We start from the raw sequence: 22,781 nt of genomic DNA on the forward strand, positions 1-22,781 counted from the left end.
TGGCCATATTAAGAGTAGTCAACATACTGTAGACTGTTTGATACATGGGTTGTTCATTTGCGCTGCCATAATAATGCACACCCAATCCCTTTCCCTCAAAGCGGCCATTTCCTGTTTGGACAGAGCCGCCCGTCTTTTCCACTTCCTCTTGGTGTCGCTCATCAAACTGACCGCTCTTTTATAGTTGAAGTGTCTTGCTGGGTAAATGTGGAGTTGTTCACTACCTTATTGGCCTGGTTTAGCGACTCATGTCGGGGCTTTGCTTTCCCACTGTGCATGTCGGGTTAGCGTTATTTTCACTCATTCATTGCCCACCACATGCAGCAATCAGTCATTAGCATTATAGCCATAAACCTGTCAGAGTGGGTGCAGGAAAGTCAGTGCCACTCTGCTCTTGATGGCATGTAACCTTGGACAACATAATAGACCCCTAAGACTAATTCTCAGACTCCTGTTTGGTAATTGTATTATTTTTGATTTTTTTTTTAACCCTTCTTCTGCATGTTTTGCCTATTTTAAAAATTTTCTTCCTAACCCTAGCAACCGGACGGACACACAGACAAAAGTGAACAAGCTGATTTCCGCCCGTCCAGCAGTTACTCTCTATTGAACGTACTTAGCGTTAGCTCTTTAGTGCACCACCTATTGGATTGTAGTTTGTAATGAGTGTAGTAATAAAATGCATTGCATTTGACATTCCAACAGATGGTGCATCAGAAAGATCAACACTGCTTTCACGAATCCCATGCCAAATGGCACATAACCAAGACATAGCAGCTGGATGGTCACAGAGACACACACGCAGACATTTGTCCTTTTATTAAGGTGGATGGTATTAGAGGTGGTGTTGTCACATGCCCAGAGTACAGTGAAAATCTCCAGCGTCAAGGTAAACAAGACTATTGAAATACATAACTTCTCATGTGCATCACTGGAAATCTTGCATCTCAGAAAAGAAAAAAATCCTCTAAGAGGACGCGTCAAATGAATGCTGGGAACGTGTAAACGAGCTCTAAGACTTAGCATTGTGAACCCCTGAATGATCAAACCGCGTTATCGACGACAAAGACCTAAACAGGTTCAGTGTTTGAGCAAACTTTTATTAAGCCAGTGTTAATCTGAATCAATGCAGTCCATTCTAGTTTCTTGAAAGATATGCAAATGGAGGAATTTATTATTACATATTGTCTGGCTCATATCTTTATCTAAGGCGATGTGCAAAATCTAAGAAGCATTTTAGTTTTACTTCTTTTGTTTTTTCAGGCGAGTGACGCGACTTGCTCACGGTCACACGTGGTCAGTTGGGGAATTTGAACCCACAATCCCAGGATTTGAAGTCCAAGACACTTAACCGCTACAGTATACCCTGCCTGCTACATTACGGTTAGATACAGGCCACTTGCACTTCTAGGTGGAACTTTATTTGTCCCCAGGAGGAACTTTGGTTTTAAACGGAAGCTCTTGCAATAAATACATAAATGTATAAATACACACACACACACCATACTGCATATTTTCTGCACAGACATGCACTAAAGTATCTATCTATCTATCTTATCTATCTTATCTATCTTATCTATCTTATCTATCTATCTATCTATCTATCTATCTATCTATCTATCTATCACAGCACCTTGTGAACACTGCTGAGTTCTCTTCACACACCACTTGGTTTCTCACCACTTTCCATTTCCTTGCAACTTCCAGTTTCTTGAATGTGCAGGTGAGGCTGAGGATATGCAAATGGGGGACTTTATTATTATGACTTTTTATTAGATCATGTCGTTTGTTATCCAAGGTGACATAAACATGTGAGATGTATTTTGGTTTGATTTCTTTTTTTTTTTTTCATTGCGAGTGATGCTTGGTCAGTTGCAGTGTTTGAACCCACAGCCTCAGAAAATAAAATCCTCTTAAGATTTAGCATTGTGACGACAAAGACCTAAAAAACGTGTTCAGTCTTTATGAGCAAACTTTTATCAAATGAGTGTTAATGTGAATCAGTTCAGTCCATCCCAGTTTCTTGAAAGTGGTGATGAGGCTGAGGATAAGCAAATGGAGGCAGGGCCGGATTAAGGTGGGTGCTATTGACGCTGCAGCATTTGGCTTATTCTTGAAATAGGCCCAGATGAAAACAGACGAGAATTTTCCGGAAGCTGAACAGTTTTCCTTGCTATATTAACCTCAAAGTAATTCTTAGAATGAAATTTGGAGTCCGACTTTCAGACGCTAAGACACAGCGTTACTTATTATACAGTTACTATTGTTCTTTGCGCTGTGACGTAACTATAACGGCGTCGTGTTTATTGTTAATCGAAGATTTCAAGTTAATGCTATCAATTTTACATTAAACATTTTACTTAGTAATTTAGCTGCATTTTTTGCAATATCTTGGGGATTCTTTTCACTTTATTATTGTTTGGTAAGTGCCATGTAGTAAATTTTTCACCTTGAAAGTTAGTTGTACAGTAAAAATCGATGGCTATTTAAATGGTTATCTGTAAAGGTAAAACTAAAAGCCGGCCTGCGGGCCCGGCATGGATCTTTAGAATCTTTAAAATCCTCTACGGGATTCTGGTCTATTATGAAATTTAAACCGTGGACAAAGTTTTATCCTCAAGAGCCTGAACTGGGTCTGTGCAAATTCATTTTTTTTTCTTTCTTTGTTTCGTTAAGAGAATTGCGAAATTTTGTGTATTTCATTGTTAGGTTTTCTGCATTAAGTGGACTTTTCAGTCAATTGCTATTGAATGTCGATGTTACATAGTTTGCTGTTAATCTCGAGTTGTTACGATACAACGTCGTTATTATTATTCATGTTCAATAAAGGCTGGCTGGTTGCGTCGCAAGCAATTAAGACTCCTTGGTCGGTCTGAGTACGGTGAGTGTCGAATGCACCAATGCCGGGAAGAAATAGATCTTTCTTGTGCTGCAGCATCAGGCCTAATTTCGTCTTAATCCGGCCCTGAATGGAGGAATTTATTATTACATATTATCCGTCTTATGTCGTTATCCAAGGCGATGTACATAATTAGAGAAGACTTTTGGTTTCATTTCTTTTTTTTTTTTTTCCACAGTCACATGTGGTCAGTTGCAGCAATCGAACCCACAACCTCAGGGTGTGAAGTCCTAAACCTTAAACGTTGCAATACACACTGCCTGCCATCTGTATCTGAGCACTCAGGATTACAAACACCAAGATTGTCCGATTTAATCTCTGGAATCTCACTTCCAAAACAACCATACCGCACATCTCGTGGCTCCGCGTATTGTCTGGTCTGCACATAATGGAAGAGAGTCCAGTAAAGTGAAACACTGAATGACGGGCAGCCACATGTGAAACTGCAGCAAAGTGCCTCCTGACTGGGAACTAAACGCCATTCCTGCAGTGTTAATGGTGCCACTTTCAGCACTTTAATCATGGAAGGTGCTAAATACTGTACATGCAGGCTTTTAGTAGTAGTAGTAGTAATGATAATGAGTTTTAATAATGATATTTGGGGATTGCCGTCTCTGAACCCAAACTGCACCAAGCAGGTATGCTAATGGGCCATGTACTGCTCGTTTTTCAGAACCTGCCTGGTCCATGTTGGTATTTGTTTATACTGTAATTCTGTGTTTGTGTGCATGCATATAGATTTTATGTGTATGAATGCCTAACAGATTGCTATACCAATCTGTTAGACTTTTTTGAACAGGCAAACGGAGTAGTAGACAAAAGCAAAGCATACAACACGATTTACATTAGGACTTCAAAAAGCCTTTGATATGGTTCTGCACAGAAGAATCATTCAGAAGAAATTTTGAAAGGAGATCTAAATATGAAAGATGAAAGAAGACCACCACGGTGTTAGGAATTCTTCAGCTATAGTGGAGAGGCACGGACGGTCTCTTAAACGATCTATCAAGACGACACAAGCTTTTGAGCTGTGCTGCTGCAGACAAATACTCTGAAATCGGCTGGCAGCAAAAACTTAACTAATGCGGAGGTTCTGAGGAAAGCAGGATATGAGAAAAAAAAAATGCAATTTGTAGGACGTTTTGTGAGAGGATAAGGAGATGATATGGTACTAAATTTATTTGGGGAGTTAGCATTAATGAATAAAGTGAGAGGAAAGGACAAGAAGCAGCTGGGCCGTCAATATTGCAAAGTGGTGTTGTATGGATAATTATGGAGAGATTAGATGAGCACTGAGAAAAGTGGAGATGCACAACGGTTATCTCTCTGATAGAGGATGGCATCGGATGATGATGTTCAATATAGCCATCCATCCATCCATCCATTCTCCAACCCGCTATATCCTAACTACAGGGTCACGGGGGTCTGCTGGAGCCAATCCCAGCCAACACAGGGCACAAGGCAGGAAACTAACCCTGGGCAGGGCGCCAGCCCACCACAGGGCACAATATAGCCATTGAATATGAATTTAGGGAGTGTTTATTGCACTGGTGTGACCGCTTCTGGAGTACTCTGTGCAGTGCTGGTCACCACACTCCAAAAAAAGATGACATGGTGCCTCTGGAAACTGTGCAGAGGAGAAGTGCAGAACGGCCAGGTCAGAATCCGTATTGTGGAGGACTGCGGTGTTCACATTACTGTTAGATACACTTAGAGCTTTATTTGTCCCCAGGGGCAAATTTGGTTTTTAACAGAAGCTCTTAAGGCAGCTGGATGATAAATTGGACTGGACTGCCAATATCGATGATCTACGCAAGAAAGGACAGAGCCGACTATACTTCCTTAGAAGGCTGGCGTCCTTCAACATCTGCAATAAGATGCTGCAGATGTTCTACCAGACGGTTGTGGCGAGCGCCCTCTTCTACGCGGTGGTGTGCTGGGAAGGCAGCATAAAGAAGAAGGACAAACTGGTGAGGAAGGCAGGCTCTGTTGTAGGCACGGAGCTGGACAGTCTGACATCTGTGGCAGAGCGACGGGCGCTGAGCAGGCTCCTGTCATTAATGGAGAATCCACTGCATCCACAGAACAGGATCATCTCCAGACAGAGGAGCAGCTTCAGCGACAGACTGCTGTCACCGTCCTGCTCCACTGACAGACTGAGGAGACCCCACACTATGAGACTCTTCAATTCCACCGGGGGGTAAACGTTAACATTATACAAAGTTATTGTCTGTTATACCTTCATTGTTATCACTCTTTAATTCAATATTGTTTTTTATCAGTATGCTGCTGCTGGAATTTCCCCTTGGGATTAATAAAGTATCTATCTATCTATCTATCATATAGTGCCTTATCTATCTATCTATCTATCTATCTATCTATCTATCTATCTATCTATCTATCTATCTATCTATCTATCTATCTATCTATCTATCTATCATATAGTGCCTTACATATCTATCTATCTAGAAATAAATAAACGCACACATACTGTATGTTCTGAACACACACGCGAAAACAGAAAAGAAAACGTCAGACTTGGCAGTCTCAGTCACAGTGAGGCGTTACGCAGGCGTATTGCTGTTGGTATTAACGGAGCCCCCCTAGCGTTTCTTGACACATTTTTGCTGAATGATTCATTAGCTTAAAGTCCTCCACGTTGCTGTCAGAGAGAGGATGTGCAGCTTTGTTCATAATGACACTCAGTTTTGTTTTAATTCTCTCCCTCACTACGATCTCCAGGAGCCCCAGAGTGCGTCCCACAACTGAGCCTGCCCTTTTAATTAGCATGTTAATGTGATGGGCCTCTCTTGAAGTGACGTTACCAGCCCAGCACAACACAACTGGAATATGAACCGTCAAGATAGGTAACTCTGGTCAGAGCAATAAGGCTTGTAATACGAACGTAGGCCATGATGCCCACCAAGGAAGCACTTCTTCACAAGACTTGGGGATTTGGCACCAACTAAATACTCAGTTTAGTTAAAGCTGTAAGTTTGTAAGCATATGAACTTATCAGGAAGAGATAAAGGGACCCTTTAGCCAACCCAAATGAGCTTGAAGGACCAAATAGATTCATGTCATTTGTCAAACTTGTTCTTATTTATATAGTTGGATGAACTTTTGGCACATGTCTGTGCCACATTTTGTTGCCCGTATGGCATGGCTAAATTGCTGCTATTCATGAGCTGGAGTAGCCAGAATCAAATAAAATGTCCACACTTATCATTAAGCAAAGAGAAAGCTACTGTTGTAAACTGTGATGTGCAGTCCCGACGGACAGGAGTGAAATGACACCATGTATGCACTTTGTAACATTTTGTCTGCTACGTGTCTTTTTTTTTTGAAGTTTGGTTGACGTTCGTGTTCACAGATAAGAAGGCAATGGAACGCTGAAATGGCCACACGTGTGTGGTTCAGAGCTGCTGTCTGGGCCATCCTGTTTTGTATGTACACTACTGGTCATAGTTTTAGGACACCTCAGTTTTTCCAGTTCTTTTTCTTATTTATTCACTTGAAATGCAATGAATTACCTAAAATGGTGAAAAGGCAAACAGTAAACTGCCAGAGGTTTACATTTAAAGTTTAGGTTAGCATAAACTGAAAAAAAGGAAAACTTTCAGAATATTATGAATAAACCTTCATCAGGGAACAACGAACAGGTTACAACCTACAGATGTTCTGCAGCAATTCAAGTCAATGAAGCCTTGCAAGTTGAAACAAACAATTCCCACAGGTGTCCCGACTTCTGTCGATTACTTAAAAAACCGTCTGTCTTAAAGCAGATTGTGTTAGTACACCCTCTGAAGTACGACTTGGACAATATTACACTGTAGAAAGTTCTAAATTCCAGCGATAATGGCAAGAAAACAGCAATTAAGAAATGAAATGAGACTGAGCTCTTTACCTTTAAAAGTGTAGGCCTTTCATTTCGTGAATTAGCAAAATAAAAATCAAAGCATCAGCGGGTACAGTGGTGTCCTACACAATCTAAAGGCAACTGGAAGAAATAAGAGGTCTGGCAGAGCCAAAGTCACAAGCCAGTCAGAAGGCAAGTTTCTGAGGGTCACCAGCTTGCGTGATCACAAACGCCTCACAGTGCAGGTCGACAAAATCAGACGTCAATTTGTACTCTGAAGATATCATCTACTGTTAAATTCTGCTCCATTCTTGTAAATGTTTTATTTTTATGCTGCATTAAGGATTTGTTCTGTGTGTTGTATTGTGTTGTGTTGTATTGACCTCCTTCTTTTTGACAACCACTGCACGGCCAGCCTACCTGGAAAGGGGTCTTTCTTTGAACTGCCTTTCCCGAGGTTTATTCCATTTTCTTCCCTACAAGGTTTTTTTTTTTTTTTTTTGGGAGTTTTTCCTTGCCGTCTTAGAGAGTCAAGGCTTGGGAGGCTGTCAAGAGGCAGGGCCTGTTAAAGTCCACTTCTTGTGTGATTTTGGGCTATACAACAAATAAATTGTATTGTATTGCACTTTGTGCTGCAGGTTTGACAGGCCGAGTGCAAAGGAAGAAAGCGATTCCTTAAAGGACAAAATTGGGCCTTGAAATAGCAGCTGTGGACGACTGCAGACTAGAAGAAAGTCCCGTCTTCACAGAGGGTTTTTAAGTAATCGACAGAAGTTGGGACACCTGTTCAAATTGTTTGCTTCAACTTGCAAGGCTTCATTGACTTGAATTGCCGCACGGCATCTGTAGGTTGTATCCTGTTAGTTGTTCCCTGATGAAGGCCCATTTGTAATATTCTAACATTTCCTTTTTTTCACTTTCTGCTAACCTAAACTTTAAATTTCAACCTCTGGCAGTTAACCGCTAACCTTTTCTTCATTTTAGGTCGTTCATTGCATTCCAGCTGATTACATTTGTAGAGAAACTGAGGTGCTGTAAACCCCTTGACCGGTCGTGTGTATGTGTATGTATTCTGTAAGCACAATGCACACATTTGTAAGTAGAAGTTGCCACAGTTTGTTCTTTGCAGGCATTTTCAATAACTAAAATAAAAAGCTTTCGCTCGGTTATTTTTATTTCTATTTAATAAGAGGAAAACTTTTGTTATTGAAGGGGGGGAAAAAAACAAAGCGTTTCAACTTTTAACACAAGTCTTGGCGAGTCTTCTGGCATTTCCACGTCTGCCTTTTTTGTTTCGTTGTTATTATTATTATTATTTTTTTTTTTGATTTTATTTTTAGCCTAGTTTTGCTGCTTCTCCTCCTCTTAGCAGATCTAACGCAAGGCAGGGAGAAACTAGCAAAGACCTCGGTCTTGTCGAATTAACATGAGCAGGTGTTTTTCTCTGATGTGTTAATTAAGAAAAGCTGCTGTCGTTATGCTTTATGTGCCTGTTACAAATAGAACATGTTCGTTTATTTCCAATTCAAAAAAAAAAAATACAGTGGCCCGAGCGTGTGCTAGATGACAAGAATGAAAAGCGAAGCAGCCTTTTTGATTTTTATTTTTTTACATTTTTTTTCACGGCCTGCCTGTTTTCATAATTAATTGTAAATACTTCTTTGGAGATGTTTAACTTTTCTTCACCATTTTCAGCATTGTAACGGTCACTCTCGCTTTGGTTGCTGTTTTTCTTTTTTGGCAGCTTTGAATGATTCTTCTCGTTTGGGCAATAAGAAGTACATTTACATTGTGGGAGTTCAGATCCCATCAGCGTTACTCTGACTCACTGCTGCACATAACAGCGCGGCTCAGCTCTGTATGGTCCAAATTTCTGGAAGTGAGAAGAAGATGGCGATGTTTACAGTACTTCTTGTTGTTGGCTCCCACTTCTGCTCTTTTCTAGAGTTGTTCTCTGTGACTTGAATTGGCAGTTGCACTCGAGGAGATGATGCCACCATCTTTATAGTGTCCTGCCCAGTGACTTTTACGTGGTGGGCAGTGGCTCAAAAGGGGAGGAAAGAGGCAGTTTATGCCTGCAGGGGTGTCGAACTCCAGGCCTGGTGGGCCACAGTGGCTGCAGGTTTTCATTCTAACCCTGATTTCACTGCTAATTAACTCCTTTTCCTTTCATTTTTATAGCCCTGTTTTTAAGGAGTCAGTCCGCTGAACTGATTCTTTTCTTCATTAAATGGCAGCCAACAGATGACCAGCTAAACTGGAACGTCAAACCCCAACCAATCTCTTAATGAGAAGCCGATTATTGCTGTGAATTCAACCCGTTATTTCATTCCATGTCCTGTTGCTGCTCTCATTGGCATTTCCACAACCGTTGATGTTCTGTTTTTTCTTAGAACATCGTCGAAATGTATTGGTGACCTGAGAGGCCAACCTTCCCGAGACCATCACCTTTCTTTATGTTGAGATATTGGGTGAGCTGGTCACGTGGCGGCTCGTTTTGTGTCTCATTATTGTTTGGCTGCTAATTAAGGAAAAAGAAACGACTAAAGGGCCTGAGTCAGGATGATTAAAACTCAAGGCAAAAGAAGTGAATGAGCAGCAAACACTGGCCACTAATGAAGAAGATGGTCAGAATGAAGACCTGCAGCCACTGCGGCCCTCCAGGACCGGACTTCGACACCCCTAGTTTGTAGATTGTAGTCATGGACACAAATTGGAGCCCATTTTTATTTGTGTGTGTGTGTTTGTTGAACCAGTAGAATGGTTAGATATGACTTCAGAGACATTATAATATTCCACAGCCTTGGAAAAAAAAAAGTTGCCATGGTTCAGATTATCGTAAAATGCACACCACCGGCCCCCCTGGCACACCTACACTTTATTTTCCTAGTTTAACACATCTTAAGATGACAAAACAAATACAAGAACTCCCATCTAATTACATGAAATACCAAAATCCTGTGAACATTAATAATGCATATCATACATAGCACATTAAATGCACAGTGATGATATTCTCCATAAAGTGTCTATTAGTCTAGTAGTGATATTCATGACACTCCTTGAACCAGTAGCCCAGTACCCCACAGATCACAATTCTTTTTTGTCATCGGACTTTAAGTACAAAAAATTACAATTTCAGTGATTCGGGACCCTAAAGTACAACCGATGATGATTTGGTAAATGCCATAATTAGTCATGATCTCTTAATAATAGAATAATAGCAGTAATAATGAATTGTGTTTATATGGTGCTTTTCTAAAGTACTCAAAGTGTTTTACATATACAAAGGGGAGCCACTTCATCCCCCACCCATAGGGAACATCCACCTGGATGATGGATGGGATGGCAGCCATTCTTTATGCTGCTATATTAAACACATTAGCTGTTAGCTGGTGACAGAGACAGGGTATGGGAACACTGGGAAACACCTGACTGTCTTTAAAATATACCAAAGGGGTCTTTTCTAAACACATGGGAGTCAGAACCTCGGTTTTACGTCTCACCCCAAGGACCATTTAATATTAATAACATAATAATACCCGTTTTTCCTTCTAAGTGTCACAAGCTTTTGGAATTTATTGCAAAACCTTCCTTTCCACATAGACACATTTGTCTTAGCGTATTTTGTATGCTTTTGTTCTGATTGTTACATATTGGTTACGTTTAATGGCAAATTCATATAGATCTGTCTGTCTGTCTGTCTCTATTATATAGTGCCTTTCACATCTGTCGGTGATCAGGATGCTATTAGTGATGCGTAACATTTATGAACTCTGCTAGTCTCAACTTTGACATTTTAAGAACTTCTGCTACACTTGAAACGTGGTGGCAGTTTCTACCAGGCATTGCTAGATGGGCCCTTGCAGTGACAAGCAATACAGTAGATAGAAGATTTTTTACTTGGTTGTTATTTTAAATGTTGGCAGTGCATCTGAACAGAAACAACTCACTTTCAGCTAATGTAGGCAGATATTGTTGATTTTGAAAATATGCTTCCCTGTCTTGTCATTTTACAAATTCTGTTGTAGTCCTGTTTGCTTTGTAATATCTATCTATCTATCTATCTATCTATCTATACTAACATTAAAATCTATCTATCTATCTATCTATCTATCTATCTATCTATCTATCTATCTATCTATCTATCTATCTATCTATACTAACATTAAAATCTATCTATCTATCTATCTATCTATCTATCTATCTATCTATCTATCTATCTATCTATCTATCTATCTATCTATCTATCTAGGTGCTATATAAAATAAAGATTTTTTGGTACATTTAAAAGGAAAGGCCAGTGGAGCCCCCTAGTTACTACAGCACTGGATTATAACGCATATGCTTCTCAAGATGCGGATATTTTTTGTATTAATTAAAGCTGGTTTTATAATTGGGGGGGAATTAAAAAAAAAAAAAGTTCTCCCAGTAGCTTATGGTAGTGGCCTGCTGGGTTCAACAAACATGAAACAAAAGATCAACATGTCCACACCAAAGCAGCAATATGAATTTCCTCTTGGGATTAATAAAGTATCTCTCTATCTCTCTCTCTCTATCTAACACTGCAGTTTAAGAAAATATTTCTTTTGATTTGGGGGGTTACATGACAAAAACACGAAATTGGATGCAGTGCGTTTTTATCACAGAATTCTTGGCACTGGCTCTACTAAAGGAAAGATACATGCCCTCGTCTTTAGTCATAACGGCTGGTGTTGGTGAAGTTTGTTAAAAGCAGCCTGTTTAAGAGCTGCATGCCACAGAGCCGTCAGCAAGAGGGAAAAACCTGGAGACTCCACACTGTAGACGGGAGCTGAGGCATCAACTCTAAGCAATCTGCTTCCACAGCTAGTAAGATTCCATCCATCTATCTGTCCATTATCCAACCCGCTATATCCTAACACAGGGTCACGTGGGTCTGCTGGAGCCAATCCCAGCCAACACAGGGCACAAGGCAGGAAACAAACCCCGGGGCAGGGCGCCATCCCACCGCAGGAAACACACACACACATACACACGCACACACACAGGTCAATTTAGGACCTCCAATGCACCTAACCTGCATGTCTTTGGGCTGTGGGAGGAAACCCACGCAGACACAGAGAGAACATGCAAACTCCACGGAGGGAGGACCCGGGAAGCGAACCCAGGTGTCCTAACTGTGAGGGAACAGCGCTACCACTGCGCCACCATGCCATCCTGCTAGTAAGATTAATAAACCAAATTAATGTAACGAAACCTGTCAGTTTGGTCCTTTCAAGGGTGATTGCTCCTTCCAGTTCCAGTCCCCGGAACAGCACGATTGAACATTGGCCACATCAGTAACACAAAGAGCGGCCGCACATGATAAAAGTGAGCTTGCTGACTGGGAAGGTGCAAGTTTTTAGGCAACAGTAACGTTACACCCCACTTTCTGCAGCAAAGGCATTCATTGGTTGGCTAAACTTACCATTTCTTATGCTTGTTCTATCACTGAGGGTCGCCTTGAGCGTACAGGATGTCAGTTTTGCCCTTTCTCTCCGATTCTGCCTGTCCCTTCTGTTTTCATTGGTGTATCTGGGGGTCATACAGGTAAACTTCAGTGGTGACGCTTAATATTTTGTCCCTTTTAAGTTAAACATATATACTACTTGCTGTCCCCCACGGCTCCACCCACATAGTAGTGAAATAGGACAAACTTTAAAAATCAATAATAAAAATATGTTATTCTGCCCAAGCAGAAGGTCGGTACACGCCAGCGGAAATCGGGGAGAAGAACACATGGCCGTGATATCTCTGCCAGTGAGCAGGTACCCACTTAAACAGACGTAGCTCTGATCTCTCTCTCGAAAACGTCAAACGCCACTCCTTAACAATCTCAAGATCATAATGTCTGTTGAACAAACCGGTATCGCTAGCTAAGCGGAGGCGAAGTGCGCTCCAACACTTGGTGAGAGGTAGAGCGACTCAAACAGAGGCTGGCATGTGAGTGAGGATGGCCCTTCAGTCCACAGCCTCTCTCTCGTATATATGTGTATGTGTATATATATATGTGTATATAGATATATATGATAGATAGATGTAATGAAACCATATGGGCTGCGTGTCTGCTCCATCAGGGCAATGTGATTGGTCTGTTTTTGGCTTTGTTGATGCAATCGAGTGAGGATGTGCGAGTGTTAAGATACACAAGGAGGAGTAAAGGCATAGGAGGCACGCTGAAAGTCTCCTTCAAAGGCGGGAAGTACTACTGTATAATGGACAGGAGGCAAGCAAGGCGCCTCGAGATGACCGGGGCTTTACAGGAACACACTGGACCAGTCAAGAGGGCCTCAGATACCAAGGAAAGGCACTGAAGGTACACATACGACAAGAGATAGCAAATATTTTTAAAATGTGATTTATTATTACAGTAATGTGGCTACTTGATGTTCTACTGTAAGAGGTTATTTGTCTAAATGCCTCTTTAGACAAGTAATTTTCAGCAATAACAAAGGTCCAAGGTTTTCATCCACGTATCATTTGTAGAGAAGGAATAATGTGACAAGTGAAAAGAAACCTCTTTAAAAATAGTGTGACAGAAATATATTTTTGCTAAAATAATATAGATAAGCTCTTTTCTGAGATGTTTGCAGTTTCAAGGTGTGAATCAAAGCATTGAAATGTTGACAGATTTCAAGTGGACGTATTTAAGTTAGGGAAAAAAAGGTAACCGATTATTTCACACTGAAAGTAAAGAAGGTTAAAGAGACAACATTGCGACTGTAAAGCCTTCATCAGGTGTGCAAATGAAAAGGAAAGAGCAGGGAACAAATAAAAGAAGACAGTCGGTGTAAAAAAGCAGCCGTTGAAAAGTCGGTCGTTCATTAGGCCTCGCTGAAATGTGTGATCTCGGGGTGGGAATGAGCTGAGCTTCGTTTGATTTTCTTTGAAAGGTGTCTTTGAAGCCCAGTGAAAGAACACAGAGAGAGCTCAGCGTGGCTCCGGTCAAGAGATATGAAGAGCTCTGCAGTGGGCTTTGTGGGGTCTTTGCTGGTAACTACTTCAAACCTGCTCTCTGAAGCAGCCTGCTATCCGTCTCGGTGTTTCACGTGTTGTATGTAGAGGGCTGGACGTTTCCTTCGAGAAATTGCAATAAAACAGGATTTTTAGACTGGCCAGTTGTTTACTATTGAATATATCATTGTTTCTGATATCAAGGTTTCTTTCAAGTCTTTTATTTTCACGTTTGTTTTGGTGTACTCTTGATCACAGTATGTGGGAAGACATTTTTAACGCAAGATTGTGGGATGTGGAAAAATAATTAGAATTTAAGAACCCAAACGTATCCTTTAATTTACTAATGCTCAAACTTGCAGAAATGTGAAACCACCTTTAGTTTTTCAGTGAGTTGATAGGTAACTAAATTTGAATCTAAAATTATGAAATAACACATGGAGTCAGTGGTGGAACAGCTCAAAACTGGGGTGTGAGGCCAAGCAGTTTATTGATGTCACAGAATAAGTCAGTGGTGGCAGATGACCTGGGCATGTGCAGAGGAGAGATGCTGAGTATATTGAGAGAAGGGTGCTAAGGATAGAGCTGCCAGGGAAGAGGAGAAGAGGAAGGCCTAAGAGAAGGTTTATGGATGTGGTGAGAGAGGACATGCAGGTGACTGGTGTGACAGAGCAAGATGACGAGGACAGGAAGAAATGAAGAAAGATGATCCTCTGTGGCGACCCCTAACGGGAGCAGCCAAAAGAAGGTGGTGGCAGATAACCTGGGCACTTGGTGCTTTACTCGTACAGACCTGATCATCTGACCCACTTCTGGAGATTCTGGGAATGAGAATTGGAATTTCTACCTAGGACGGTATACTTTACCCTTGATTTTGCCAGCTATGGCACTTACCATGGAGTAAATAAAAACATACATACAATTTCAAGTTTCATATTATTTATGCTTTGTCCCGTTTAGGTATAAATGTCTCCTTTAAGCTACAACAGTGCTATCACATCAGCTTTTTAGGGTCATTTATGTGGCAAACATTCGTTCAGTGGCTGTAGTCTGAATATCATACGCTAAGTTTCACAAGATGTGGAGGATGTGGAATGAAGAATTAGTATAGCATGACTACTATCTAGGTTTGGCTGTTTAAATATTTTTAAAACATTCATAAACTTTTAATTAGGATAAGCTCATTCTTCCTACAAAGAGATTTGTTTTGGAAACTCACTGATGTTTTGCATCACACAGCCTTTTCCTTCAGTGACCTTAAATACCAAATTGTTCCTCATTTGGAATCGGCAGATGTTTTTAAATTTAGTTAGCGGGGCATACGGATTTCTGTAATGTGTAATTTGAAGATTACGACTGGTGAGAGAGTGCAGCCTGCTTGTTCTAATTGTTGGCTGCTGGGTACCCTTGTAGGGAAGCTGTTTGACCTCACGGGCGATTCGGCAGAGAAGTGAACAATTCACCTTCTTGTTTATTTCTAAATCTGTTTGTGTTGTTCTGTCATGTTCTGTAAATGCAGTAATTTCAGTTTTGGACAACACACATCTTGTCAGATATAAATGGGTGTCCTATCATGCATTTTTTTTTTTTTCTTCTTCCAGGAGAGTATATCAAGAACTGGAGACCACGATACTTCCTTTTGAAAACGGACGGCTCTTTCATAGGATACAAAGAAAAGCCCCAAGATGCAGATTTGCCATATCCCTTGAATAACTTTTCAGTGGCAAGTAAGTCGACTTTTACTTCTTAAAGCTGGAAAAATAAAAATGTATTTGTGTGTACATATTAATTCAAATGGGTCCTGGATCTTGCATGCTGTCCTGGAGATTTTCCTTTGGTGACATTGTCGTTGGCTTTAGCAGGAACACTTGACCTTGGCCGATCCTTTGAGACCGTGTAGTTCTGATCTTTCACACTATGCCAGTATTTATATTTGGTGCTTCACATGAAGTGCAGTCTTGCCCCAGAAAATGTCACATGGTACCGCAACAAAGACCGTTTTACTGTGGTTGCACAACTTGTGGCAGTTTTTTTTACTGCCGCTATAAGATGACGTGCAAAAAGAATTAACAGAGGTCAAATTCTGAGTTTGGCTAATTTAGGTCCCGCATGCAGAACATATCCTGTTCTCCTAAGTATCTTTAACTCCATACTCTTGTGCGACAAGCATGCTTTGCTAACTTGTAAGGCCGGGTTTATACTTCACGTGATGCAGGCTGCAGCAGACGCTCCTGCTACACAAGCGTTTTACTGTTTATACTTGCGCACGTACTTTACGTAAATTTGGAGGAATCCAGCAGGTGGCAGTGCGAGATATTATCACGGTGAGAACAGGTTCGGCTTCGCTGTGTTGTGAATTGCCTGGAACACCTTACCGCAATATCTCTGAAAAGGATGCTTAATGATTAAATCCATCAATCTAGGGATGTGTCCATTCTAGCTAGCATTAGGCACGAGGCAGAAACAATCCCATCGCAAGGTGAACACAAGCACTCGCACACACTGGCGTCATGTTAGCGCCATCAAATCTGCATATCTTTGGAACGAAACCGGAGCACACCGTGGAAACTCAGCAGGAAAACATGTAAACTCCAGGCAGGGAACACCAGCGACGTGACTCCCTGCGAGACAGCAGTGCTGCTACTCTGCCACCGTGTCAACCCCCATGTGTGTATTATTAACAGTATTTATTATTTAAATTAAATTCACGATTTATCTGTAAAATGTAACATACATACTTCATTGCATTTCATCATGAAAGTGATATCAAGTATAAATCTTAAGGATTCTAAATGTGCCGAGAGTTGGAATATCAAATATTTAATGTGTTCTCTGTGGTGATCTACTGCTGTTTGCCGCTGCTGTCAGGTCAGGAGGAAGCCTCACGAAAAAAAGACGGCACAAAAGATGGTATGTGAGACTTTTAAAATGTATTGTGTCAATATGATCCGGAATATGCGACACTTGAATATAAAAGCACCACAAATGGATTTATATGTCGCCATTTTGCTTCACCACATCGAACCATTCTTCAAACATCGAAGTGCGCACATCGATCTCGTAGGATCCGCAAAGCGGCTTTCTGTCACATGCAGATAGTAACCACTGAGCCTCTGACGTCACATTCCAACTTTTAGCACGCTGCTCCCCCCGACTTCTTGCTGGTACTGCAACTCCCGCACACGTCTCGTTAATTTCTGAGGACCTGCTCAGAGGACACGTCAAATGAATGCTGGGAACGTGTGGCAGCCATGATGCGTGCGCGTACGAGTTCTGAGTGTGAAATATAAACAAGCACCAAGTGTTGCCATTTCCTGGTGGGTCGTTAGGATACTTAGTTCAAGTTTTTTAGTAGTCATCGATAACCAAACCCTTACTGCTAATGTAGAAGTCAAGCAGGGCATATATACTCCCTGGTCTCCCCGCTCACTGTAAGCCGCCGTCCCCTGATACGACTTTTAATCAGAGGAGATGTCAGACTTGGCGACTGAGGGGATGTCGGATCACATGACTGGAAATCAAAAGGGATTTCAAATTAGATGACTCCCTAGACAACGTTTCAGCAGTTTCACGTTTTTGCCATCTGACAGGGCAGGTGCTTTATGGAGGCTTTTCAAGCGTAGCCTTAAACTTGGCCCTTTTTTTTTCCATTCTGTTGTTCTGGGTAAAACACGCAACATCAGACACATGAGCATCTCTTCTGTTTTCAAGGTCCACCACACCCGCATTTTGCTATTCCTCGTAGCTGAATTATATGCATTGCCCTCCCGGGCGAGTGCTCACTGGTTGTCCACTCTCTCATGCATACAAGTCAACCCCTCCAACTTGAGACAAAATCAAATGAGTTACAGACTGGTTGACCCAACTCACTGGGGTTTTCAGATTAGGTTCGGTTAGGTAGACTTTTTTATTTTCTCTGAGAGAAATTAGTTTGCAGCAGAAAAGTACAAAAACATAAAGCATAGTTACACCGATCCAGTTAAAGAAACAAAGATAGAACAACTCACAACCAGTGTCATCACGCTCAAGATTAGCACAAAGAAGAATAAGCACTCTTTAACAGTACACAGAGTCGTCATTTAGCAGCATCCCTACAAGTAGCGCAGTTCTGAGGGCTTAAAGAATTCTGAAATCAGTTGCCTTTTACACTTGGAAATCTAAAACTGGCAACAGCTGAGATGTATTTATTAAAAGGAGGATGGCGACTGTCTGACAGAATTGAGTCAGCCTTCTTTCTAGCCAGTTTGTGATGGAACTCAGCGGCACAGGTCTGCTGTGAACCAGTAATCTTACTGCCAACTTCTACAATGGTGCAAAGATGGTTTATATTCTTAAGGCTGAGGTTGCCAAATCAGCATATAAAAGCAAATGTAACTACTTCGTCCTCTTCGTCTTTTCTCAGTTCTGCTTTAAGTCGATGTGCATGATCAGCTCACTCCCACACCTCCTCGCCATTTGAGCCCTTTCCCTTTACATTATCCATCCTCCCTCACTTTCTCTTCAGCTGGACTTCCATTCCCATCACTCTTTTACCCACATTGTCATTTTGTCTCCTCATCACAGGTCCATCCCACTTGTGCTTACTTTCCTGTACTTTCTTAGACGTCTTTCCCACTTTTATCGTACCTCTGATTGTCTCATTTCTCATTCTGTCCTTTTTTTGTAACTCCAGGCATCCAACTCAATGTTTCTGCCACATCCAGCCTCTCTTTATTGTCCGTGTCTCAGCTTCTTACATCATTGTTGATTCAATAATGGACTCCTAAAACAATGTCATTATGGTATTGTCCACGTTAAAAGAATAGCAGCGTCTGCCCCTTCCTACAAATCTGTTGTGTGATTAGATCAAAGTTTAGTCTGTAATCAATGATTGCCCCCAAATATTTCCCCTCCATTACCATCTCCACTGTCGTCTCCTTTAATTAAAGCTGAGGCAGTGGAAGGAGGGGATCACCTAAGATCCGCAACCATATCTTTTGTCTTAGAAATATTTTAAAAATGAATAATCACACTATCGTACAAGGGAAGTTCAAAAAGTTTCCACACTCTTATATTTTCGTTGGAAACGTTGAAGGCAAAAACATTTTTTTGCTGATGGCATTAAAAAGTTGGTACGACGCTGGGAAAATTGCATCCCAAAGGAAGGTGACTATGTAGAAAAGTGATGTAATCTGTTTTTGAAATTCTTAATAAATAGAGTTTTAAAAAGTGCGGAAACGTTTTGAATGTCCCTCGTACAAAATCATCGACAACAGGGCCATGGCTATCCTCCTTGTCTTGTAAAAGACTCCAAATACTACGAGATTGCCAGTCACGAGAGTGTGACACGAATGCCTCGGACTCTCTTAAGATTGTGAAGTCAAAGTCTGCAAATGGAAAAGTCCTGTCATGTGACAGGAACTTTAGTAACCAATCAAACCGAGGAGACAATGGAGCTGCAGTCAAGTCTGGCTACTCGGGACTTCTGGGTAAGTAAAACGCTTAACCAAACAGAAGTGCTCTGTCTAATGTAATGGCAGAATTTCCAAAGTGAAAGGCTGTACAGTATATCTCTTTAATGCCTTTGACTAAACAAGTCTGATATTTCTCAGTTTTTTATTTTTTATTATTAAGAACATTCATAAATGTGTTTTATTGGGTATTCTAACATACTAAAAAGAGACAGGAAGAACAAATGAAGCCAGTATTTAGAGTATTGAAAACGGTCATCCAAAATGGCAAAGAAAATCCAATCAGGAGACACAAACGTGAGCCTTCGACTTTGAACTGCATTGATCAGTGACCTGCAGTAGAGGAGCACATCACAAAGAAACGATTGAAGAAGCTGTGGGGTATTGTGGTGCACATGACATTCAAAAATAAAAGCCTAATTTTGGTGGACACCGTGGTAGTTTTCAGTGTCCGTTGTCAGTGCAACAACTGCATTAGGCTTTTAAAGGCACCGCAGTAGAACGCCATTTTTATTGGTGTTTTATATTGAAGAATGCAGTTGGTTTGAAAGGTTCAGTTAAGTACAGTGGAAAACCAAGTTATATTTCTTACCCAGAATTCAATTTAGACTAATGGTAAGTTCTAACCACAGTACCGCTATATTAAATTCTAATAAACTATATTCTGACAAAGTTGTCTCTCTCTCCAAAAATGAGTTTAATCTTTGTCCATTCACCATTATTCTTTAGGAATAAATTCTTAAATGTTTCATGCATTATGCTCATCATCTATGTTTAGGTGACACAGAGAGCAAAATAATTGGCAATGTCTGCTTTCTAGAGGGGGGCAACATTGTGGCACAGTGCTGCTATCTTGCAACAAGGAGACCAGGTGCCCCCTGAGTGAACTTTGCAAGTTCCCCCGCAGTCCAAACACATGTAGGTTAGGTGGATTGGCGAGGCTAAATAGGCTTCTGGTGGTATGTGGTGGGTGTGTGTTCACCTTGAGTTGGCCTAGCGCCCTGCCCAGGGGTTGACTACTCCTGCCTTGTTCCCAGTGCCTGCTGGGATGGTGTCCAGTTTCCCCATATTCCTGCTCTGGATAAGAGGATTTGGGAATTGGTTAGATGGATGGATGCTTTCCTGGTGGTCGCAGCTGCATGTTGCTCTTGGGAAGGCCAGTGATTTAACCCCGTTGGCTTTTGTCCTCAGTGCAGCATTATTAAATTTAATTAGCTTGCCCAAGTTTGATACTGCATTTCTCCATGACTGGACTTTTCTTTCTTTGATTTCAAGGTCAGTCTACGTGAATGTGTCCGGTGTACAACACCTTGAAGTTCTCACTTGCCAGCTCTTAATTAAAGTAAGGTCAGGTCAAGTTGGGGAGCATGCACTGGTACAGCACGTTTGCCGCACCAACCACGCGACGAAACAACTCAGGATCCTGGTTGTAAACTCCCCCAGGCGGACACGCAGTCCAGTCCCACCCTCCGGAAATTACTCTTTATCTGCTGCACCTAGTTGTTATGTGGGCGTACCTTTGGCCTGGCCCAGCCACTCTTGTCCCCAACCACGAGCCGGATCACCCTCGGTTAATTGCGCCGCATTGCCGTAGTGCCGTAATTGACGCTCCCTCACAATGCAAGTAATGTGCCTCATTCAGGACTCCATGAGCAACACAAAGTCAAACCAGTGGTACCCAAGGTTTCTCTAAGGAGACACGAATGAAGGAGTCCAGTCTTCATCTCAGGTCACTGAATAGATAGCATCCATGTCTTGTAACCATATAGCTTAATTAATCCTCTTAATTGAGGAAAGAGGTATACTGTAAGTCTGCTGTAATGGAATTCTTGGGAAAGCCAAAAGAGGATAACAAAATACAAGAGAGGAGGATCACATTATGAAAGCTGCTCAACCACAACTAAGAGAGTCATTAACAGCCTCAGTCATTTATTGTCCATTGGTCACCAAGAGCCACAAATGACTAAGTGGATAATAACATGCAGTAATTCCATGAACTCCATTTACTGGGTAGCATTTTGAGCTCATTGGTATCCTTCTTCTAAAGATTACAGTTCTTTCATTGTCTCTTTTTAATATAGTTTTGTTTTTCACAGAACATATGGACAGCTATATATCATGCCAGGATAACCATACTGGGTTTCTCAGCAAAGCATACCACTTTCCACAACTACGTCGGAATGGAATATTCCAAAGACTAAGATTGGCCCTGTATCCATGGCCAATCCCAAGACTTCAGAACAGATGGCTAGAAATAATAAATGGAAAAAATATATCTGAACCACATCTGTTGATATGAGGACTGAAATTACAGTGCTTGCCTGCAGGGTTACAAGTAACATTTAGCAGTGGTCCAAACCAGTTTTATGGACAATCCCACATTTAAAAGAATTGAGATGTTGTATAACTAACTCTAGGATTGAGTTCTGGCCTAAAACTAATTAGCTACACACCACATTCTGCAGTAGGCCGTGCACAAGCTTGTGCCTTGGCTCATTTGTTGACCTCAGCGGTTGCAAAGACTTTGTGTCTTTTCTTCCAAAAGCTGACCTTACACATCAGGAACCGTTGTTGGGTCCAGTGTGCCAGGAGTTCTGTAAGCGGCCCAGGGAGTTTCATTTCAGCTTTTCGGCCCATTTAATGAGTTGCCCTGAGATGCAGTGGTATTTTGCATTAAAAGGTCCTGCAATAAACCAAAACGCCCTGCTTTTGGTCCGGAACTACAGCACGTCTGACATTCACCTGCTTCTGCATGAAAACAGAGCTTTCTATTGCATGTTTCTCATTATGTTTCACTCGATTTTTAAAGCAGAAATAAAGTTGTTAGCACTGCCTAGAAGAGAATTACTGTAAGCAGGGCTACATAGAGGTGGGAGGTTCAACATTTTGTACTCTTTGGGTGGGTGGTGTTGATTTCCAGGGACAATCAAAATGCAATACTTCCATGGTACCAGGATCATGACATAACATCATTTTTTAGGTTTGGGATATGTTAAGTGCTGCAATTCAGATTCTTCCCTTTCTTTGTTTGACTGAAAATTACACTTGAAATAACATCCCTGTTACAGCCATTAAGATAATCCATTGGCTAATTTCATCCTTTTTAAATCTTATTTTAAAGTGTTTCAATAGTCTTTACAGACAGTTATGATCTATATAGTTTTCTTTCTTTTTTAAAAATGGTTTCCTTTTTTAGTCATTCTGGTGTGTGTTCAGACCATTGTGTGTGTGTGTGTATAATATATATATATATATACTGTGTATATATATACTAGCAAAGTACCCGCGCTTCGCAGCGGAGAAGATGTGTGTTAAAGAAGTTATGAAAAAGAAAAGGAAACATTTTAAAAATAACATAACATGATTGTCATTGTAATTGTTTTGTGACTGTTATGAGTGGTGCTGTCATCAAGGATTTGATTATCATTATTTCTTTCAATCAGGTTCGTATTTGGAGGATGTGTTGTGTTCAAGTTATATTCTGTGTTTGTCAACCGTTGTAAACATAACAGGTTTCATTCATCGAAGTGTTCACTACCCAAATCGGTACTCGTGAATCTAAGATGTTTAACAGGCATTCCCGGTATTAAGTTGTGGA

General features: G+C 41.1%; 1 protein-coding gene across 1 annotated transcript in view; it reads left to right on the forward strand.

The window, feature by feature from the left end:
- Window positions 1-22,781, forward strand: part of akt3a (v-akt murine thymoma viral oncogene homolog 3a) — a 400,245-nt gene that overhangs the window by 278,077 nt on the left and 99,387 nt on the right. The window contains exon 3 of the mRNA XM_039738729.1: window positions 15,335-15,460. Within this exon, the coding sequence (XP_039594663.1) occupies window positions 15,335-15,460 (126 nt within the window). The remainder of the gene's footprint in view (window positions 1-15,334; window positions 15,461-22,781) is intronic.

Source organism: Polypterus senegalus, chromosome 16 (assembly GCF_016835505.1).
Source record: "Polypterus senegalus isolate Bchr_013 chromosome 16, ASM1683550v1, whole genome shotgun sequence".
NCBI lineage: Eukaryota > Metazoa > Chordata > Cladistia > Polypteriformes > Polypteridae > Polypterus > Polypterus senegalus.